At 30.8% G+C, this 24,451-nt stretch overlaps 1 protein-coding gene across 1 annotated transcript in view; it reads right to left on the minus strand.

Annotated features, from left to right (window-relative positions):
• LOC136988274 (protein argonaute-2-like) overlaps positions 1–24,451 on the minus strand; it is a 91,443-nt gene that overhangs the window by 3,164 nt on the left and 63,828 nt on the right. Inside the window, exons 17-18 of the mRNA XM_067286134.1 lie at positions 19,087–19,323; positions 13,844–14,043 (exon numbers count right to left, since the gene is read on the minus strand). Of these exons, the coding sequence (XP_067142235.1) occupies positions 13,844–14,043; positions 19,087–19,323 (437 nt within the window). The remainder of the gene's footprint in view (positions 1–13,843; positions 14,044–19,086; positions 19,324–24,451) is intronic.

Genomic DNA, 24,451 nt, shown 5'->3' on the forward strand with positions numbered 1-24,451 from the left:
TGTGCAAGCCATAACGTTTTAAGCGCCAAAGCGCAAGCCACGTAACTTTTGGCGCGTAAAATGTTATGGTTTACTTTTACATCATTTTGTTATTCCAATTTGTAACGCAGTGAGATTTTTACGAGTGAAATGAATTCCTTAAAGTATGAAATACCTAAAAGAAGAAAGAAATGTGCAGAAAAATGGAAGAAGAACATTCGAAAGAAACAAAAAAATAGTGGCTTAGAGTACATTTCTCCCATAACACAGAAAGTTAATCCGAGAAAGGATCCACCAACAGGGGTAAGTAAAAGACTTAATACTTCAAAAATATAGACGTAGATTTGAGATTTGCAAGATATGGATAGTTATTGTGTCTATGCATGGGTGAACAACTTGTATATGACTGTTTCCAACAAGTTTGTCAAACTTTTTGTTTACGTTACAGGTGACATGCAAGTGTTCCTTCGCTTGCAAAAACGTAACGTTGGCTTACCGTCAGGAACTCTTCCAACAAACTGGCTGACTACAATAAGCAACAGAGTTATCTTCAAAGACTTGTTCATCCCCAGATGATAAAAAGGAGACGATATGGGAAGTACCACCATCCTTCTGGAAGTAGAAGGCAACACTCTTTCAGTTATCATTTGCTTCTTCCCGGTGGAAGTGAAATAAGAGTTTGTCTTAAGACTTTGTGTAATACATTCGGGGTTACTGCAAGAAGAATTCAGTTGATTAGAGAAAAGATTTTGGAAGGAAAAATGGATGCTACTGATCAAAGAGGAGGCCAGCGAAAATGTACTGAAAAGCAGTTGTGGACGGAAAAAATAATTGAGCACATTAAGAGTTTTCCAAGTGAAGAAAGTCATTATGCTCGAGCCAAAAGTACAGATAAAATGTACTTTTCACCTGATCTCAATGTTAGCAGAATGTATAGAGCCTTCCTTGAGAAATATTGTCAATAGTATGCTGGGAGCAAAGCCCCAGTTACTCGACAACGGTACAATGAAATTTTCCTGACCAAATTCAATCTGTCTTTTCAAAGACCTCGCATGGACACTTGCTCAACTTGTGACCACCTTGATGTACGAATAAAAGCTGGTGATGCATCAGCAAAAACAGAACTGGAATTACATCATTACAGAGCTGAAGTAACCACAAAAGACATGTCTGATGACACAAAAAATGCTAAAACCTCAGATTCGTATGTTATATCTTTTGACTTGCAGCAGCAAATGTATATACCACAATTAACACACACTGAAATGTGTTACGCTCAACAATTGGCATGCTACAACCTTGGAATTCACGATTCAATTAAAGAGAAAGGATGCATGTGTTTGTGGAGTGAGAATTTTGGAGGAAGAGGGTCTTTGGAAATATCATCCTGTATATACCATTATATTACTACTGAGGCTGCTATTGGTGACCAAAAGAAGCTGACTTTGTGGACAGACAATTGTGTTGGTCAAAACAAAAATCAATACGTGATAGCCATGTATCTGGTGTTATTGGCCAATAATGTATTTTCAGAAATAACACATAAATACCCTGTAAAGGGTCACACATTTCTCAGCTGTGATCGAGACTTTGCTCTAATTGAAAAACGGAGGAAAAAATGCAAAGCCTACACACTAAAGGATCTTGTGGACATCATTAAAAGTCCAGGGACCAAAAACCCTTTTACCTGCATCGTATTTGAGAAATTTCATGACTTTAAATCGATTGCCCATGCATTTTTGAATACAAAAGACCTGGGAATCTCAACAGCATCCCAAATTAGACTCTCATCAAATAACTTTGGTAAAGTTATGATTGCTAAAGATGGAGGTAAAGCAGCAAGATGGTGCACTGGGCTTAATGTGCTGAAAGATGGAGTTAGCATTGATGATTTCAAAAATCTTCCACTTCCTCTTGCTCGCTCCCATTTTGGGATTCCTCAAAAGAAGAAACCTGACATTGGTAAAATGATACCATTTTTAAATCCAATAGCACAAACCTATTTCAAGGAGATGCTAGCAGAACCGGATAACTAAATGCCAGTTTATTAATAGTTAACCTGTCACTTTATTATTTGATATTTCAAAATGATATTTGGACTTCCATTAATCTTTCAAATTTGAAGTTTTTAAATACGTTTTAACTTTTATTACACTAAATTAATACCTTATTGATAAAGATTACAGCCCAGTTCAAGTCATTAATAGATTATTGTCAGTTTTTAATGTTAAAATTGATATTGAATTTGTAAATTGTGTTTAATAATTTAAATGTAAGTTTTTGGTATTCAAAACTGTTTTTCAGCTGTAGAAACATTAATTTTATGACTGCAATCGTTTTTGGCATTTACAACTTTATGCACTTGCACAATTTTGGCATTTACAACGTTATGGCTCTAACCCTGTTTTTAAACTTTTTTTGTTTCCTTACTATTATTCGTAGGTGTTTGAAATTAAACCCAATGTTTTATTCCAAACTATAAATTGTTAAAATAATTTTTCTAGCATTTGATTAAAGTTTGTTCATTAGAAAAAGTGTTTTTTCTCTCTCCTGAAAAATTTGTTTTTTGGCATTTACAACCTTATGGCATTGCACACTTCATATATGTTATTCTCAGCAAATAAGGGTGTTGGTGAATTTGCTATTTTCATGCTTAAGATGATTCCTGATATAGTTATGTAGATTAAAACCTTCTATGAGTCACATTGGGTCTTTAGTTGAGATTTTTAAATATTAAATATACCTTAAAAAATCTGAAAAAATTTATATTTTTCCAACTTTTCAACTCAATCAACATGCTGTTAAAACTTTTTGCATAAAAATGTTTATTTAAATAAATAAAAAAAAAATACTTTAGACAGACCCAATGCGAATTATGATGTACTTAAGAAAACTGATCAGTTTGTCACCATTGCTTATAGCAAGTGTCACAATTTTTTATCATGTTCAATTTGTTGCGCAGTGTCTATTAAACCCTATAATATCATTATCTATTTATATTTTTGTATTCTTGTCTTTTTTGTTATAATATTGTTTTCAAATGTAATAATGTGTAATTAATTATTTTAATCATTATTATATAATTTTTATTTATCACTTTTATTATTAATTTATGATTATTTCTTATATATTATAAGCAATGTAAGTTCTGGTTGGCATTTTTTTACATATACTAACCAATTAGCAACTTGTGAAAACAGTCTAGCTATAAATTGCTGGGAAGTGTCGCTACCTTCAGCAATGATCTTCAAAATCAAATGTAAACAACTGCTATAAATTCTCTTGTTTTAATTGTGTTATGAGCTATAAATTGATAATTAAATGTTGTTTGACAATTTTAAGAGAAGTAATCATGTTTTCAAAACCATCTAGCAATAAACATTCCTGGGAAACTCCATTTTCCTATAGTAAGTCTATGGAAGATCTTGCTGTTAACTGGCTTTAAAGTTTATGTTTATGCTCCTTTTACACTCTAATTGGTAATTCCTATTATGACTGAATTAATTTCAACAAATGAGCATTCTTTCTGAACTGTCCGTTCAGGATTTTCCAGCGAAGAACCAATGTCTTTCAAGATCACATCATTAGAGTCAGAATGTAAACAAATGTTAAAAATGGCTATTTTCGTCATTTTTTAGCTGTAATTTAACTAGTTTTCATGTTATTTGACTTTACTTAAACTAGAAGATATCTTATCGAAAGCTTCCATTCGAAAAATTTACCAGGAAACTCTGATGTTGAGTAATCGCAGGAAAAAATTAAACCTAAAGTATTTTAGTTTTGTGGGCAATTTTACCACTGTATGTTTCTGACAAAACACTTATTCATTTACATAACATCAATAAATATAAAAATTAGCTAAATTAGAGTGGAAAAATGATAAAAATAGTGATTATCTAACGTTTGTTTACAGTTTTACCTTGATTTATGTGGAAGGGGAGTTTTTATCACAGTCAATTTCCCAAGAGACAATTCTAATATGCTTACTTGTTCAAACAGAATAAAACAACTAGAAGTTAGCTAATTAGACCCTAATCATTATGGAATTACATATAAATAAAAGAATAATAGCTACATGACATGATTGTTGCATAGCTATCATTCTTTTATAATCTGCATTTATTATCTATTTATTTTCCATTGCTGCACAACAAAACAAATCCTAAAAAGACAGGCTAAGCTAAATTCCAAGTAAATACAAATGAAATCGCTGCATTTGATTGTGTCACGACTTTTTGTCGTGCAAAGCTTAATGCAACAAAAAATATAAAAATAAATTATGATAATCTGAATTGTAAAAATTGTAAAATTTTTGCTAATTGCATTTTTATAACATTCAGGAATTGATATGAATTTTTTAATTATTATTATGCAAAGATTTTCTATTATGATAAGAACAATTTACAGAACTGACAACATGTCGTAAATTGCCAAATGTTTGATGAACCACCCATTATTTTTTGATTCTTCATTTCATACATAGAAAACACTTCTGTCTAAACCAGGGGTCACCATACTTTTTTCACAGTGGGCCACATAACTGAGAGAATGACGAGCATAAGCCACATAACTATTTTTATCAATACAGTACAATGAATACAATAAAAAATGAAGACAACCAACATATTTATTTACCCATACACAACACAATCACCGTGGCAAGCTCATAATCACTTTTGTTACAAACTTCATTGCAGGTACTTACACAAAAAGTGATCTGATATCCAAAGAAGCAAAAAGTTGCCAAATTTTTTTATTTCACTGATTTTCCTAAAAATAATATTACTATCAGATGCAAAAATCAGATTGGACCAATTTTGGCACTTTCACTTAAACTTATTTTAATTTTTTTCTACATAGTATGTGTATCTACAATCTATATTTCCATATACACTCAAACCTGTTTTTGTGCGGTCTTTTTTTGTGCGATTTTTTATACGTGCAATGTGTTTTGTGCAATTATTTTTGTGCAGTATACCAATTTGATTGAAATTCATATACCGCACACAAAAAATCACACAAAACAAATCGCACAAATAAAAAAATCGCACAAAAACAGGTTTGAGTGTAAATAATTATATTTTAGCTCATTTGTGGCAGTGTGGTGGCAGGCTGGATGAGCTGACCTTGCGGGCCAGATCCGGCCCATGGGCCGTACTTTGGTGACCCTGGTCTAAACTATCAGCAAAGAGTTTTGATGTTTTCTATAATATTTCGAGTGATGTCAATTTTTGATATTAGGTGATCAAGTTAAGACTAACACATGACTATATCACATAAAAAATGAAAAATAAAATTTATATTTAAAGATCTAACAAAACTATCTTAAATTTTGAAGACAACATTCTTATAAGTAAAATGAAATAAAAACTTTGTCAATTAGTCGATTTATGACCCAGAAAAAGCATTTGTTAATAGTCATAAAACAATTAACATTTATTAACTGTCATGGTAGGAAGTAACACGAGATCTATTAACAAATCTTTTTGCAGTAGTACTAAATTTATGCTAACTTCACATGAATAAGTCATCTTTCTTCCCCATTTACAAACAAACCCAATGACAATTGGTAAAACTTGAGATAATTTACAGTGAGTTGAAATTTGATATATTTATTTTTTGCATCAAATTACATAAAAATAAATATTAAAAATGCAATTTTGTCAATATACAAGTAATTTATATTATTAGAAAGAAAACAAAGCACAGAATTTAACAGGAAAATTGTAGTTTTTTACACAATAGATAAAATTTAATAATTTTATAACAACAACACAGGTTTGAGAGACCCACTGTGACAAAGGGAAGGGCAAAAAGTCACATGACTCACAGAGGGTTAATTATAATAGTTGTGAAATTAAACACATTACTGCTAATTTGATATTTTATTCTTTGTTTAGAAGATAATTTTAAAACTTAACTTCACATTTTGTTTGTATAAAACCATTTTTATCTGCATATCAGGCATATTATGTATGCTTTTTAAGTTTTGTAAAGGATATAATGCTATACAAACAGTAAGAGATGCTGCTAAATGTCAGACATGTCAAATGTGGTTTTGAAAGTTTTGTTCAGGAAGTTTTGAACTAAAGGATACAAAACATACAGGGTGTCCAAAAGCTGTTGACAAAGAGAAATTTCAGAAAGAAATTGTTAAAAATTGACAAATAACAACTTGTGAATTTGAACAAATCTTAGTGTATCACTGACATAATGCATGTGAAACACAATCATTAAGTGGAAAAAAAAACAAACTAGTTAGAGTATAATTTTATCTGATAAAGTTAAGCAATTCTAAAGTTTCATTTTCCTTTTTAACTTACTTACTCATTTTTATCATATAATATTTCTTACAGATGACAAAATTAAAATAAAAGTATTTGTTTTTAACTAAAAATTTGTTCTAGGAGAATTGTGATTGTCCAGTTGAGTACCAATGTACAGTATTTGATTAATTAATGCAATTTTGATATATGTGGTAGCATCAAGGGATTAATTAATTACACTGATCAAGTACACCTATATTATGTTCTTGGAACCTTTTGTCCCTAATAGGTGTTTTATAAATCCCAGGGAATCTTTGGTAGTCAACGGGATCTTTTCCATTGCAGAGAAGATTAAAAATGTGAGGGTTCCTTTTGTGCATTATTTTAGCTCTTGCATAAAACCCAACTTCATTGTATATATTTTACATGCAACATTACATATCAGTGGATTCTAATGACCTATTTGGATATAAAATCATTGCCTTTAAAACCCTCAAAGGGCTTACACCCATTGTAATAAAATATAAAATACAGAGGCAGATCTAGAACACATAGCAAACATAGCTACAACATAGGGATACCCTGGGAGCTTAATTTACAAATTAACCCACATGTACAAGACAAAAAAAACAATGGACCCAGAATGTCCACATAGCACTATTCACATGTACAATACATCAAATGGAGATTTTCATTACTATATAATAAAATTCGTCATTTATTCATCATATAATAAATGATAATTTTATGTTGATTATGTTGATTATATTATCATAAAGGAACTTGCAAAATATATTCAAGGAAGTTGGATCTTATACAAGAGCTAAAATAACATACAAAAAGAATCTGAACATTTTTAAGCTTCTCTGCAACAGAAAAGACCTCTATTGATGACCAAAGAGACCCTAGGATTTATAAAATATCTATTAAAGATGAAAGGTTCCAAAAGGACATAATATACATAGGTTCAACCAAGAGGTCTCTTAAAAAAAGATGCATATATTAAAAGATGTCTCTTAAAAGATGCAGATAACAGAACACAAATCAGATAGAGAAAATCAAACATAAGCCACCCTCTTGATATATGCTAGTGAAAATGATATTCAAGCTGACTTACAACAAGCAAGATTAATTATTAAAAAAGAAATGGAAAAAACAAAACATCTCAGGATATTGAATGTGCTAAAAATCTTTAAAGTGGAAAAACAAGAAACACATATCAACTTTAAAGAAGAAAAACAAATTTCCCACACATGGCAGACCATATATGACATCATTATAGAAGATTTATTACATCAACTACAAGTGGAGACACCCCATTTGTTAAAATTTGAATTTATACAAATTTTCTTCAGTGCATTCATTCCATTATTGAATATTGAAGCAATTTCATCAGCCTCAAGCAGGTCTTAGAAGTAGACTCAAAGCATTTATGTTAATTTTTTCAACATTCTGCTGAGTGAACTGTAAGATTAATGTGTTTATTTTATCTACTTGCCCGGTTTGTAAGTAAAATATTCCAATGTGGAACAGTAGAACTTCTTACTTACAAAAATACATTATCAATTCTATCACTACCAATTATATTATTTTCTTTTATAATATATCTGAAATAAGAAATTAAATAAACATTCATTTTTCATCTTATAAAATAGTATAAGTATCTTTAAGTACAATAGAAAATATTCTTCTCAAGATCAAGAATGAAGATTTTCTTAATAATCATTCAACAATACTAGTTTGATTATGTTAAAATATGAAATTATTTTTTAAAATCTAATTTTAGGAGGATTGTTGGGAGTAGGGATTGCAATCCAGCAGTGTTTTGAATCCAGCTGGATTTTTGCTGGATTGAAATCATTCCAGCTGGATCCAGCGCGGATGTATTTTTGGTGCAATAGTATTATCTGTCTATCTATCTATCCTTATGTTTTTTAAACGAAATAAAACATTTTTAAAAAATACTTAAGAAGCTTTTATTATTTAGACTGGTCACTATAAATCAGTAAAACTTCTTACACATTTAGGTAGTAAACTTAACTTTGGTTCGGTTTAACACTTGAGATAGAGATAATTAACTTTAAATGTTTAGTTAGATTATAATTATAATGTAATCTTTAAGTTAAATAACAGCAAAGGTAATTCTACTGATTAATTTATATTAATATATTATAATAATGTAAGGACGGATAATCAGTGGCTAAGTGGCTATCAGTCTTACCAGTTTTCTTATATAGGCTTTACATATTAGTCTGTTGTTATTTATAAGTATATAAAACTATGTACTGGAAATAGAATAAGTTAAATAAACTACACCTTTATCCATCCAGCAAAATTTAATAAAATAATAACGTTTTCAATCATTTTTAACGATCTTCCTCAGTTACAAAAAAAGTAAAACATTAAATGTAAAACATAAAATGTGTTCGGAATAAATATAAAAATTAACGGAAAACGTCCAAACGGACAAAATATAGATAAATAAACAAAATAAATAGCGGAAAAAGTATATACAGGGTGTTTTTTTTAAACTGACGGTACTCAGAGACATCTGTAGAGCAATCTAACAGCCGGACTGTCGCCAAATTTGGGAGAGTGACTAAGGATGACATGGAAAAGAGATTCCGCGAAGAAAAATAGTAGTACCTAAATTCGCTGGTAGAGGAGGATTGGCGCTGTTGTAGCAAAAAAGTTACCAGCACTTCACTGAAGAAAGGGTCATCAGTTGCTTTTTTCCACTTGCATGGCCGCCTCGCTCCCCGGATCTAACCCCATGTTACTTTTTCCTGTGGGGTTACTTAAAGTCCAAGGTCTATCTTGGTAGTGTCCCAAACTTGATGACTTTGAAGGACAACGTTTCTCGAACCGTGATGAACATTCCTGCGAACATGTTTCATTCGGCCATAGAGAACACGGTGTTCAGGATGCAATACCTTTTCCAGCAGGACGGTGATCACATTGAAGAAGAGAGAAGGTTATTTGCTGAGTAATTAAACTTTCGTTATTACACTGAAACCTCTGTCTGATTATTCATTCGTGTGTTTGTTAATTGCAGCTGAATTTTATGCAGATTCTTAGCTGTTTTGCTACAACAGCGCCAAATCAACCCCTACCGGCAAATTTGGGTACTACTTTTTTCTTCGCGGAATCTCTTTCCCATGTCGTCCTTAGTCACTCTCCCAAATTTGGCGACAGTCCGGCTGTTAGATTGCTCTACAGATGTCTCTGAGTACCGTCAGTTTAAAAAAAACACCCCGTACAGTAATACCTCGACTTACGCGAACCCGGAGTTACGTGATTTTCAAATCTCGACGATTCGTCTTTTGTTTGAGCGCCACTCAACCCTTGATTACTCACTCCCCCCAAACTATTGTTCAGCTTACAGGTTCGGACATGTCGCGTGGAATCGACGCATAGCTACAATTTATTTTGACTTATTTATTTCTGTGTTATATCTACGGAGACTTGAGACTCTACTGTGTCATCCAAACAAAGTAGAACTGATTCTTCTGCATCAAACAAGAAAAGAAAAACTCCATCTTTAATAATGTTAACTTTACATTCCAAAGACTTCGATACAAAAATGAAAATTTGTAAATTGGCAAAACTTGATCCTTTAGACCCAGTTCAATCAGATGATCGAATAACGATTGGAAACTTGACAGAAGGCCTCAGTTTAATTAAAAAGAGGTTACAAATTTTAGAAAATATAGACTCCAACGAAAAGCGCATTTCTTCTACAAAACGAAAAATAAAAAAAAATTATTAGCATGCTACGAGGAAATTTTGCGGGAGAAAAAATCTTTGAGCCGTCAGACAAATTTGTTAGATTTTAGGAAGCCTTCTATAACAAAATAACTTCGATTTACGATTTTAATAATATAATTTGTTATACATATGTATTATCTAAGATTTTATTAAACATTTTTTTCTAAATTGTTGTTTTCTTTAGTCTCCGGCCCCAATTAAAAATAATTAGTATGTATTTATATGTGAAGTTATACCCCGACTTACGCGAATTCAACTTGTGCGGTTATCGTTCGGTCCCACCTATCGCGTAAGTTCGGGTATTACTGTATATAAGATATAACAACGAAACCAGCTTTGTCCGTTAATAACATTAATTAATGTTAAAGAATCTCCACATGGTAGACAATGAGTCCGCATCTCTATGGTTCATACAACCAGTTGTCATGTGCGCCTTGCAGATTTCCAATCTCTCAAGATGTTTGACCGTTTGCCTATTCATCGTCGTTTTTATAATTGCCGCTTGATCCCATTGGACGTTAACATCCTTGTGTCTTGCGTATGATGCCAGCGCAGTGTTGTCAAGGTTCTTACTGATTGTATATTTGTGCTCTTGAGCCTTTGTTTTAAACTGCGCATCGTTGCACCCACATAAACAAGCTTGGAATTGAAATGTTGGTTATGTAAAGGCACCGAATATATATACCCGTTGTTGAATTCCGATCCTCTTTCTTTTTATCGTTTCTTAAAAGTTTGAAAACAGTGGGATTACGTCGGTATACAATACGAAAATTATCAGACCTGGCAGTACATCTATGTATCTTGTTTAAAAAAAATGGGATGTAATTAAGCACTATTCTTTTTATATTTAGTCGAAACACATTTTATGTTCTATTGTATTTTTTTGTAACTGAGGAAGATCGTTAAAAGCGATTGAATACGTTATTATTTAATTAAATTTTGCTGGATTGATTAAGGTATAGTTGATTTATAAGTAATTTAATTATTAGTGTTAGTAAAGTAGTGAGTCAATAATTAGTAAGTAATTAGTAGCAGTCTAATAGTTAGCAAAGCAGCAACGCGACAACGTAGACTTTTGCGCAATTATTTAGAAAGCTAATTGAGTATTTGCGGATCCGCAGCGCTGGATCCAGCACCAAGTGCTGGATCCAGCAGGCCGAAAAATGCGCTGGATCCAGCTGGATTGCTGGATGAGGGATCCAGCAATTGCAATCCCTAGTTGGGAGTAACTTTTTATTAGGTTAGGCTGTTGGTCTGAGAGACCATAATTTATAACAGTGATTATTTGATTATTCTTTTATGATTTTGTGCTGCATATTCTTACAATTTCTGTGATTTTCACACCTAACATACAAAATACTGTTACAAATAACTGTAAAGCATTATAAGGTTAGTGTGATATATAAACCTAAAGTATTTTGTGCAAATATTCCTGGCTGATTATATAAGTTATGATAAAGTATTTCCAATAAAAATTCCAAGATTTTGTCATCAAAATTTAAATGATGTTCCTAAAATATTATTCATATATTGATAATTTGTCAAAAATAAGTAATGATCAAATGAATCTATTTTTGCAACTATTTTTGATAAGTGCATAATATAAATTTAAAAGAAAACAATTATATAAAACAGATAACATACTAATATGAAACTGTTTGATTATTATTTTTTGTTTTACTTTTGAAAATTGAAAAGTTTACTTTGATATTTTAACAAACACAAATTCATTCATTAGTGCAAATTTATTTTTATAATCTGAATAAAATTTAATAAGTTTAAAAACTATATCATCATCAATACATAGATGAGATAATTGATAGATTCAGCATAAATGTTTATTCTGGACATTAATCACGAGTTAAGTTTCTTCTGCCACCTTGAAATGATGAATATCAACACCTTTGCTTTTTTTGTAAAATAACAATGCAGATTAACATCATATTTCATGAAGACATTCAAATGTTGTTATCAGTGCCAGATTAAGCCTCTAGCAGACCCTAGACAAAATTTAAATCGGGGCCCATTTAAATAAGTTCCATCTAAAGAAGTCTTAAATAATGTTACTTAAAATTTTTATTAATAACAGAGAATACAAATACTAATGCAATAATAATTGTATAATAAAAGAGTTTCTGATATGACAAAAAACATAAAGTTTAAACTTATTCTTTTATTTCCCAAAAAAGTTAATCACAACTGGGTTCCTCTCCAAAATGCTCTCTTCCCTAATTATTTCACTATAATTATTATAAATATCACAAAGACACGTTTATCTTTTCACTCATGGAATACTACTGTAACATAACCATTTGTGTTTATACTTGTTAAGTCCTAATTCATAGAATAAATAAAAAAACATTTCTTGTTACAATAGTAACTGTAGTTGCAAACGGATACAGTGAACAGTAAACATACAGGTACAGTATGCATATTTGGAGTTATAGTGTATAAATAACTCACGTACACTATACACTGGTATAGTATGTAGCACCAAATCCAATTTTATTACTTCATGAATTATTATGACAACATTTATTTGTCATTATTCTATATTTTTAAAGATTTATTTAAAAAGTATTTACAGTAAGACCCCGTTTAATGCTGCTTCAATTAATGATTATTCGATATAATGCGGTCTGCTCGAAGTCTATAAAAAAGCTCAAAATTTACGCTGATTCAAATTATTGTGGCATTTCACTGATTTGTATATAATTCAATTATTTACGAACACAAACCAATCAGCAAAAGATGGAATTCGTCTTAGCACTGTACTTTCCTTAAATCTATGCTTGTTTTGTGTAACTTTGAAAAAAATATATCATCATGAATGCTATAGGTAATATCGACTTCGCTTGGCAAGAATTAACTGATAAATGCATGAATGGAGTGTGGAAGAAGTTACGGCTGAAGGTATCCAAGAATTCTCAACAAGAAGAGCCTATCGCTAATATCGTTAGGTTGACCAAATTGTCAACCTAATTGATACAAGAGGACTAGGAAATGTAGATGAGCAGGATATTGAGGAGTTACTGAAAGTTTCTGGTGAGAGCCTTACCAACGACAACCTTCAAGAACTGGCAGAACAAGGAATTCATGTAGAACTGGAAAATAGTGAGTCTGAAAACAAAGAACCCAAAGAACTTGCTACAGATTTCTTTAGTAAAAGTTTGGTAACAATAACTGAAATCATTGATCAATTTGTAGCAAATGAGCCACATTTTGAAAGGAGTACAAAAGCAAAACGAGGCATTTTGGATGAGATCTTCTAGTACTGACATTTGCTTAACAAAAGGAAAAAAAAGTGACAAGTGAAACTACATGACTTTATTGCAAAAAAACAAGAATTTCAGAAAAGCCAGGACCTTCATCACAAAAAATGAACTTTACATTTCTGTGTGCATGTTTGTGTGTTATTTAACACATATTATACAAATTAAAATAAAAAAAACTTAAAATTAAAGTAAAATCTGTTTATTTTTGGTCACTTGTTCTCCTTTCCCTATTTACTCTGTGTTAAAATAATCTCGTTTAACGCTGTTTCATTTAGCGTTTTCTTGTCTTAGAACACATCCCCTGCGTTAAGTGGGTCTTACTGTATTTATTTTTTTTAAAATTTATTATTATTTATTTATATTTTTTCTGTACTGAAGCCAGGCCCTCCAAATTATGGACCCTAGACATTTGTCTTATTTGTCTATTGGTTAATCTGGCACTGGTTGTTACATCTGACAACATATCGTTGTTTCAGTAGTATGTTTATGAATTCAAAACTAACTACATAATTTTTAACAAGTACAGTAATTTATTTTAAAATAAAAAATAAATACCTGTCATGTTCTTTTTCTACCAGATGATATCGTGCTCTAAATGCTACCAAATGCGCATAATATGCCGGTGCTGGAATAGATACACTTCGCGTACAGCGTACATATGTATGACAAAGTTGGTATGTTAAACATTGAAGTTCATCAGATGAAAACTGGTTATCATCCCATAATACATGATAATGTGATGGTCTACTTGTTCCCTAAGAAAATTATTTTTCAATAAATATTTTAATTTCATATAAAAAATAAATAATTAAATATAAAAAAATAACTTACATTTTATATATAAATATCTTATGAGAAAAGCTTTTATTTGTTAGAATAAATATTAAGGTATAAGTATTCAGATTATACGGTTATCTGAGTGATTTAGAAGTTTGAAATAATGTCAAGCAAAAACAAAGTATAAAACAAGTTTTAAAAAAATGTTTCAATGGAGAAAGTTTAAGAATATTTTACATGATTGTTCTATCTTCAGAAAATTACTGGTTTCTAGAATATTAAACTGTTACATTAAAAAAGAATAAAGTGTAGAATTTTTAAAACTTTAGCTTATCTCTAATCTCTCATAACTTTCTACAACTAAAACATTGGAAACATTTAAATAGAGCCTTTTAAATTAATTAATAAGTTTTTAATTTAGTGTAAATACAATACGATTATACAATATAAAATAACAATTTGTTCCTTGGATTCAGTAAATGACTAACTTACAAATCTATGTATTATATGTTTTCTTAGATTAAATAAATATAACAATTAAGGTTTTTATCAATCAGATATTTTTAATATTCATTTTCTAAGTTTTTTACTCTGAAAAGAAAAAAATATATATATATAAACTTAATGTTTGTTTCCTATGTTTCATGCTAGCACACTTTTCCTATAGACATCTAGGAAAAGTGGACTGGCATGAAACAGGAAATGAGTCAACAGACAAAAAACAATCTTAATGTTTGTTCTTGTCTTTTGTTGCAATTTTCTTTTAATCACAATTCCTTCTTTTTGAAGAATCAGTTTTCTTGAGAATTTTGCACTGACAGTTTTGCAATGGCCAGAGTCAACTTTTCCTGCAATTTTGTATTATGGATGTCCACCACTGTGAAGAGCAATTGTGAGGTTATTGGCATCATTTGAGAGATCCTTTTTTCCACCTATTTTGATGTGATATGATTTCCTGGCAAATTTTACCAACCCCACATTTATAAAACTGTTTAAATACCTACTTACTTGTAATAGCAATGGTACATTTACAACTGAAGTAGCTTCCATTTGTCAAAATGTTAATTTGCATTATTCCATTATTTGATGAAGCTGATAAACTATTCCAATTTTTTGCCTATGTATTGAACACTACTTAAGACAAAAAAATTTGAATGCATTTTATATGCATGAAATAATTCATGGTTAAGAATAATTACAATTACATCCCTGCAGGCCTTAAAGCACTTATGACATGAAAATAAGTGAGAAAAGAAAGTCCAAATTTTAAAAAAAAAGCAGATACTGTTAAAAATATTGAGGGAGACTCATTATTACAAAACTAATGAAAACATACACCAAAAATGTGCATATACACATTCATGCTTTACAATATTTAATTCAATTTGGATATAAAAACAAAATGTTGATTCAAGATACATGCATTTTAAAGGAAGACATTCTAATAAATTGTGTGTTACCTTTCCTTTATTACTGTAACCATTTTTACATGTTTCAGATTAAAACAAATACGTGATTAGTTGGAAAATTGCTGAAATTGACATATTTTGATTAGATTTACAATTCTAAGTCACTTCTTTGATTTCTTACTGAGGAAATTTGTTATTAAATATGATTTTCTTTTGTTTAACTTTTCCTGAAGTTCTTCTACTTCTCTTGTTTTCACTTCTTCAGTTTGAACTTTTTTCACACATACCCTGAGCAAGATGGATTTCTACAACGTCGTTTTCTTTAACTGCCTTTTATAATTGATTACTGATTTCTTGAAATATTTTAGCCCTTGTTTTTTCTTTGAATCGCTTCTTCCTTCTTTTTCTGTTTCAACTCAGCTTCAAATGTGTCAATTTTCTTTCTTTTCTTCTTTCCTTTCTCTTTGTTCTTGTTCTTTAAATTTATTTTGTTTCTTTAAAAAATTTTTTGTAACTAGCATGTGCATTGTGGACTAAGTCAAGTAATTTTTTTGTAATTGGCATCAAAAAGGCATTATTGCTGTAAATACAAAGCCTATCTTTTACTATTAACAATGAATTCATCATTCATTCTGATATTGCTGCTCTGTCTTCTGTCAGAACCCATCTAGAAATGGAAAAATCTCTTTCAATTACGGCATTGTCATGGGAAAGAGCCAACAATGATTTGGCTGGGATACCAAAATACCCAACTATGTTAGACATAGTTGGGTATTTTGGTATCCCAGCAGGTTTCTGCAATCCAAAGAAGTGTCTTCAGTAATGGTCAATTCCATTAGTTTCCTTCTGATCAGCTGATTCAGGCTCCAACTGAACTAGCTTCCATTTGTGAAGTGTTTTGGGACATCAAATGGTAAGCATTTTGCAACCCTGTACAACTTTTCTCTGTAAAATTCTTTCATATGGTTTCAAACACTTTAATGATCTTAGGATCATTCTGCTCATTGGAGAGTTTTCAAAAGATACTTACATGCATGCAAGTAGTGTTTTTGCATCTAATTTCTGAACTGTAAAGAATATTTTTCTTGCATAAAACTCTTCCTTCTCTTCTTTCAAATTTGAGCTGCAGTTATTTCTCTCAATGATAGAAAATTCTTTGAGCAGAGTTTTTCATCTGGCAGTTTTACTCTCCACTATACTTTTCATGCATTTGGCAATTAAAATTTGTCCAACAAAGATTGCACCAGATTAAACAATCCACTATTGTTCCCTCAATACATAAACTATAAAGTTTATGTATTGAGGGAATCCAACCCTGAAACCAGCTAGTAAATTTTGTGAACAGTTTAACACTAGATATTGTGAATAGAGTTCAGCTTTGATGGTAGAATATTTCAAAGATTTTGAAATTATCTTGTATGAAACACTATTCATTAAGTTGGACTTCTTTTCATTCCTGAAAAGAAGTCCAACTTAATAATGAAACTTGGTTACTCTATTGATTGGTGTACATTGCATACTTTGCAGATAATTGACATAATTATAGTAATTTAAAATGGTAACATCCACTTTGGAAGACCTTGTACTAATCAATAACAAAATGATGTAAATACATAATTAATATTCTTTACTATTTATTAACTAAAAGAAGACAAATAGAATATTAATATACAGTCAAACTAGATATACCATCATTACTTGTTTACTTCTGAAACTGACACTAAATAGAGTATGGTGCTAAACCAAAGTACTTTGAATTAAAAAAAAAAAAAAAAATATATGCTAATGAAGTTTGCACAGAAGTTTGAGTTTGACAGTTTGAAAATATGATTAGGTGATAATGTCCTCTGCGATACGAAATTACAAATTTAGTAATTTACAGATACTGAAGAGCCTTCTATTTAATATTTATGAAAAAGATCCATTTCAGAAGTTTTTGATGGCACTTTGCAAAAGTACCACTATCTAGGAAAAGCTATATCAAGGTTTGACTGTATTCTAGTTTATATTATATTTCACTACTAATTAATGTGGTAGAAGTTTACCTAGGTAGTCCAAATGGCGGCACTTCTGGAATCTCAACACGTGTCGAGATTCCAGAAGTGCCACCATTGGGAAAGTGTGTTTTGAAAGTTAACCTAGGTGTTGCTGTCTTTAGTTTACAAGTTTTCTAATGTCATTTCAGTACTAGAATAATTTCCTAACATTTTATAACTGTGGTAAGAGTAATTTCAATTTTTAGGTTCAAAAAGTTACGTATTGTCGTGTGAATCATTTTTTTTCAAAGTTTATAATTCATGTTTTGTCGTTTATTGTTGTAATGGTGAGCTTGGAAAACATCAACAATTTTTTTGGCAAAAGTATGCTTCAAGGGATTTTTTTCATTTTATAATATGAGAATATTTGGAATTTAATTGTGAAAAGAGAAATACGTCGGTTGATATGTTTGCCATAAAGTTTGATATGCAACCTGCAGATACAGTTTTTTCAAAATGTGATGTTCATTGTAAATTAAATTATTGAAAGGATTATGATTTTGTGTTTTGGATGTCACAAATGCAAGATAAACAGTTCATCATTTGAAGTAATTTTTAAAAGTAAATTTGGGAAAATTTCTTGGGGAACTACTTTTTTGTTTATTTGCATCTAATTTGCATAGAATGCACATTGAGTGTCACCTGTTTGGCTGTGGGCATGAGTAGTCGAACAGCAGTTGAATGGGCAAATTTCACATCACACATTACAATTGTTTCATTGTCTAATTTTACCAGAATGAAAATTGTATGGACCTGGAAAGGTTGTCAAAATCAATGAGATTGTTTTGAGCAAAATGAAAAACCTAGGAGAAAGGTTCAACCTGTTTGTTCAGCATATGAGCGAGTTTTAGCCCAGGAGTGAGATGTGTTTTAGTTTGGAAAATACCTTCAGTCCTGAAAGTAAGTGTCAAATAAATCTGAAAATCGTAAGAGGAAGAATGTAGATGTGTGTTAAGAATGTGGAAAAAGTTTCTATGATGGAAAAGGACAAAGTTATGATAGAATCCAAACCATGCTTTTTACTGGATAAATCAGAGAAAAAGAATTAGAAATACATCAATGGTGAGTGAAAGATTATTTCTTTAAATGCCGGTTGCTATCTTGTTTGTGGATGTCGCATTCACAAACAAGATGACGACCAGAAGTGCCACCATTGGGACTACCTAGGTAAACTTCTACCATTAATGCTGACATTTTAGTTAGAAAATCATTAAATCTATTTTTCTATATGTATAAAGACTTTATTTTAATTTATATAAAAAGAAACAAATACATACTTTATTTTAATAATGGCATTATTAAACAATAGATAAGCAAATTAAGTTTTATTATATTTTAGTATATTATTAGAAATGTTTCAATCTTGCATTTTATGGAAAACCTTACAATTAAGAACATATCCTTTCTAAGTTCACCCAACCTGTCTGATGTTAGAAAACCAACAAAGAACATACTTACTCAAAAACCAATATTGATTTTATGACCTTGATTTCATATTAATTTGAAAACAGTTTGAAATTAATTATAAAAATATTTGAAAAATTAATTAGAAAATCTAAAATTTTATGGAAGATACCTGTATTCCAGCATGACTACAAAGATAAAAATCAAATTCTGTTGGATGTGTTATCCCAACATCTACTGTTGTTCCTGCTGGTATATTACCACTTTTTCCAATTTGTTCTTTTTTATCAGCACAAAACAACCTTGTATGATGACGTTTTTGTACAACTATAAAAGTTATTCCTGGCTTGTAATCACCTTCTAGTTTCATGCACGCTTCTCTGACAGCCAAAAGTTCATGTGATAAAACCTATTATAAAGAGTTTTACATTTAAAAAACATTAAGATTTTATTACACACAAATAAATAAAAACAAGTGCACACAATACTTTCAAAAAGTTCTTAAATGCATAACATGCTTATAATGGTAGAAAAACTATATTTGTTATAAAATTATTTATCAATACAAATACATCTTATTCCTATGCAATCTTTTTATTTTTTATATGCAAACATTTTCAGACATGTAAAATGCCCATCTTAAGACAAAAAATGGTTATTGAATATTGCTGATCAAATTTACATAAATAGAACACATTCCGTATGTTTAAAATCTTTACAAAAATAAACATTCTAAAGTAAATATTTAAAACGTTGGCCGACGATATCTAATTTTTTTAAAAAATATAAAAACATTGTGAATATCTTTAGTTTTTTTCTGTCATTTACACCAGTTGCAGGGATGTAGCCTCAAAGGAAAGGTCGTGTCTACATATAAGAATTCTGTTTTGGACTGTCACTGGTGTAAGTGACAAACAGCAAGCAAAGATATTTGCAATGTTTTTCTATTAAAAAAAAAAAAAAAACAGCATTCTAAATTTATTAAGTAAAATCTTTTCTAGTATTTAAAATTTTCTAGTAAAAAAATGGCCTTTGCACAAGATGTTATAATAGAATATACAGGATTTCCCATTTGAATTTAAGTAAACCTCAAGACATTCCACAACTTAATAAAAATGAATAAATTTCCTAAAGTTCCTTTTAGGAAGAAAAACCAGAATAGAAAATCAATGAATACCTTTACATATTTAAGATATTTATATAACTAAGAAAAAGCAACACTATTAACTCAAAAAATCATTGTATTTCTATTTAGTGAATGTTGGGTCACTTAAGATATGTTTTCATTTATCTGTTATTATAGTGAAAGTATTGAAATAAAACATACTTGAGCATTAAGCAATTGAACTATAAACAATTTTTGGATTCTTAAGTAATCTGAATTAATCACAATATCAAAATCAAAAACATTTATTAGCTTCTGTGCATGACTCATTCAAAGATATACTACTCACAAAAATTTAAAGTTTTCCCCAAGAAACATGCTATACAATGGGGGTTGATTTTCCAAGCACATGCCAAAAGTGAAAGGAAGCTGTTGTACAACTTTTAATTTTAGTTTTAGACCTCCATTGGGCAACCCACTTTTTGTTCAAGAGGGAGGCACAGTTATACTATGGTGATAGTGCATTGTAGCAATAGCAAAAGGAACAATTGAAATTAAATGTTGTCACAGGCAACAGATCACGTAAGCATGAAGAAATTCACCTTAAGTCAAGATGAGCTGTGAGACTATCTGCAATTCTGAACTCCAGCTGAGAGCTGAGCTGAAAATTTGAAGCTGTAGCTCAACTGAGCTCATTTGATAGAACTCTACGTTGTTGTAAGGACATTTCAACATGTAAAACCATTTTTTAGCAGGAAATAATTTGTCGAATACATTACAATAAAAAATACTTCTATCTATTTGAAATGTCTAGAATCCAAACTCCTGTACATACTTTCTTAGCAATTTAGCATTAGTTTTTGCTGTCTTATCCATATTGTTGGATGAATCTAATGCAATATAATAGAATATTTTCTACACATACTCCATACACAGAAGCTATTTTACTCGCAAGAAATTACCTCCATTATATTTAATTAAACACTGTATTTATATTTAAATCTCTCAAAAAATTGTTTGACATTTATAATGAGTTTAATCCAATTAATTCAATGGAAACACACCCCAACAACCTTAAAACGCACCTTAATAGAATATCAGGTTTTAGAAGTTTATCTGATGTATATTAAAAATTTTTGCTGTGTTGGAATGTGTTTACTTTACTGGGCAGCTGTGAATTAATTAATTCAAAGAATTTTGAGAATGTGAATTGAAAATGAGAATTTTCATGACAATAACAAAATGTGCTCATTTGTGAGACTTTTAAATTTAAACCATCTAACTCATTCTTTTAAACATTTGAATTTTGTGCACTCATCTGTTATTGGATAACAGAGTGATATTATATTGTTCACATGAACTGTACATACACAAAAAGATTCACTGCACAGATAACAAATAAACTATAGATCATTTGAAAAAAAATAGCATTTGCAATCATTCAAACAACCTATAAAGTGTTCATAAAGCATTCATTTAGTGCTGAAAATGGTCAAATCTGCAAAATATGCAGTAAAAATCATAAATGCATGTTTTATATGCATTTTAAAAAATGCTTATGAAATATGTATTATCAGACAACTTTAATTTGATCCATTGGGCCCAAATTGTGTTTATACCAAAGTTTCAACATTGTAAGCATTTAAGGAAAATAAATACTCATGCTTACAAATCTTGCTCTTACTCATAATATTCTTCTTCTTCTTAGTCCTATGCCCTTCAGAGGGTGCGGTGATATTACGAATTGACAGCTTTAATTGTATCTTTCTACTGCTCAAGGTGTTGTGCCATATGAATGGCTTCATACATTGTATGCCCTGTAATCATCATTACTTGGTCTGCCTACCTAATCTGACATCTGCCTCTAGGGCATTTGCCATCGATCTTCTGTTCTAGAATTTGTTTCTCAAATCCATTTTTGCACCTGGAAATATGTCCCAAGAAGCAAAGGTAGGATTGGTATATTCAGTGGTAAGGCATGTTGTGATTTTCAGTTGATTTAGGATGGAACAATTTGTTTGGTATTCTGTCCAAGAGATTCTCAGCATTCTTCTCTATATGTCCATGTTTCAAAGGAATCAAGTTTCTTCTAGGAATAGGTATTTATGGTCCAGGTTTCTGAGGCATCAGTGGCAATTGGAAAAATAAGCATTCTCATGAGCTTTAGTTTATTAAAAATAGTGATTGCAGAATCTTTCCAAATTCTAAATAATTTAAAGGTTGCATTGCGAGCAAGGCAAATTCTGCATTTAATTTCATTATTGCATCCTCCTTTATTCATAAGAAGTGATCCAAGATAAACATATTCATTCACCATTTTATAGCCTGCAATTTCCTTCGTCTGTGTCAAGGAACAATCAATTATCATAACTTTCGTTTTACTTCCATTAATCAGCAATCAATATTCCCTGCTCTCAGTTTCATGATGTTTCATAATATATTCAAGTTCTGATTCACTGGATGCTATAATAAGTGTATCATCAGCATATCTCAGGTTGTTAACTTTATGACCCCTCCAATGGAAATGCCTCCGTCCCAGATATCTAATATCCTTCTCATGATTATCTCAGAATAAGCATTAAAGAGTAAAGGGAAGAGAATACATCCTTATCTTAGGCCAGGAACACACATGCATAAAATTGTGTGGCAGAAAACTGAATCAGAAATCAGCTTTCAGTTCAGTTTCTGTTTTACGCTTTTATGCCGGAACACACACACGTAAAAATTCTGGCCGAATATAAAACACCACTGCCACCAACAGTGCTAATTTTATTAATTTTTTCCTCTCATATATCTATCCCTTTGTACCTTCCATTTTTTCTCTGCTTCCTCTGCTATAATATAGAAAATTTAAATTAATACACTTGTATTCCAAATTCAAATAAAGAACGTGTAATCTAAATACTAGGTCTATATATTGATTCTACTAGACCTACCTGTTATTTGAAATTTTGCACCTATAGCCATCCATAAACATTGTTTAAATACAGTGTCTTTATACATGACACTGATGTGGTCGAACGGATTCAATAAACTCCTCTATTTCATTTATCTTTCGTTTTTTCGAGACTGTCACAATTATAGGGTTAACCTTCATTGCCACCATTGTTAGAATAAAAACCACATGTTTACTTTGACGTCACAGAAAAAACTTCTCTTTGTTGGAGGAATTTTGGTGTAAAAAGTAGAGACATGCTCTACTCTTTTTTCAGTTCTGTTTCAGCCAAAATTTCAGAAAAATTTTTACGCTTTCTGTTTTATGCTACATTTTATGCTGAATTTTATGCATGTGTGTTCCTGGCCTTACACCAGCTTCAGATGTAAATGTATTAGACATAGTTTTGTTAACTCACTCTTGCAGAATTATTCTCATATAAATTTCTGATCTTCGAAATAAGACGGCGCAGGACTCCTATGTTCTGGAGAGCGGGCCACAATTTGTACCATTTTACACAATCAAAGGCTTTAGTATAGTCTACGAAACAAAGGTAAGCTTTGACATTAAATTCGTAAGCTTTTTGAATATATCATTGAAAAAGCCTATGAATTGCTGTTGAGCATTCAAGATTTGTTAAAGAGTTCCTTTACCAGGGATAAGCCCAGGCTGTTCTTCAGCTATTTCAAGTAATAGGAAGGGTTTCAAACTGTTATTAATTATTTGGAGCATTACTTCACTGGCATGGTTAATTAGGCTGATAGTTCTGTAGTTACTACAGTCTGTTGGTGCTAAATTGGAATAAATATTTATTTACACCATTCCTCTGGCCATCTCTCAGTTTTCCAAATTAAGAAGCAGATTTTATGAAATATGTCAACACCCAGTTCTCCCATTACTTTTAAAATTTCAGAGGTTATGTCGGAGCTTTGTGATTTCTTAATGTATTTATGGCTTTTTCTACCTCTGATTTAAAAATAGATGGTTCAACTTTCCCTGTCCATCCATTCTGAAGTTGATTATTACCATTTGTTTGTCCAGTGTCTTTATAAAGTTTCTCACAATACTTCCTCCAGACATCTGCAATCCTTTCTGCATAAAAATTCCTCTGCCTGCTTGTTGCCTGTGTTCAGCTTTTTGCTGAGGTCTACTTTTGTGTTTCTTGGCTCTATTGAGTGTTTTTTCCTGCTTTTTTTGTCATTTTAGTTAGTTTTTGTGTTACTGCTTATGTTTTGAGCCAGTTTTTCATTCTCAATAGGCTAGATTTTTCATTTTCACGTGTTTTTCATTTGTTAGGCTTAGCTAGCTCAGTTCCTGTTTTGGCTTTGCCAGGCAGAAACAGATAATTTCTTTGATTTTTAATCAAGTTAAATTTACAAACACTCGATCACCTAATTGCTTTTGGCTGGCTTTTGTAAATTTTCAGTTTTAGGGTGTTTTTCAGTTAGTTAGTCTTGTCTTAGTTTAGGCCTAAGTTAGATAGTTAAGTTAGGCCTT

This window comes from Centruroides vittatus, unplaced genomic scaffold, assembly GCF_030686945.1.
Source record: "Centruroides vittatus isolate TY-2023 unplaced genomic scaffold, ASM3068694v2 scaffold_324, whole genome shotgun sequence".
Taxonomy (NCBI): domain Eukaryota; kingdom Metazoa; phylum Arthropoda; class Arachnida; order Scorpiones; family Buthidae; genus Centruroides; species Centruroides vittatus.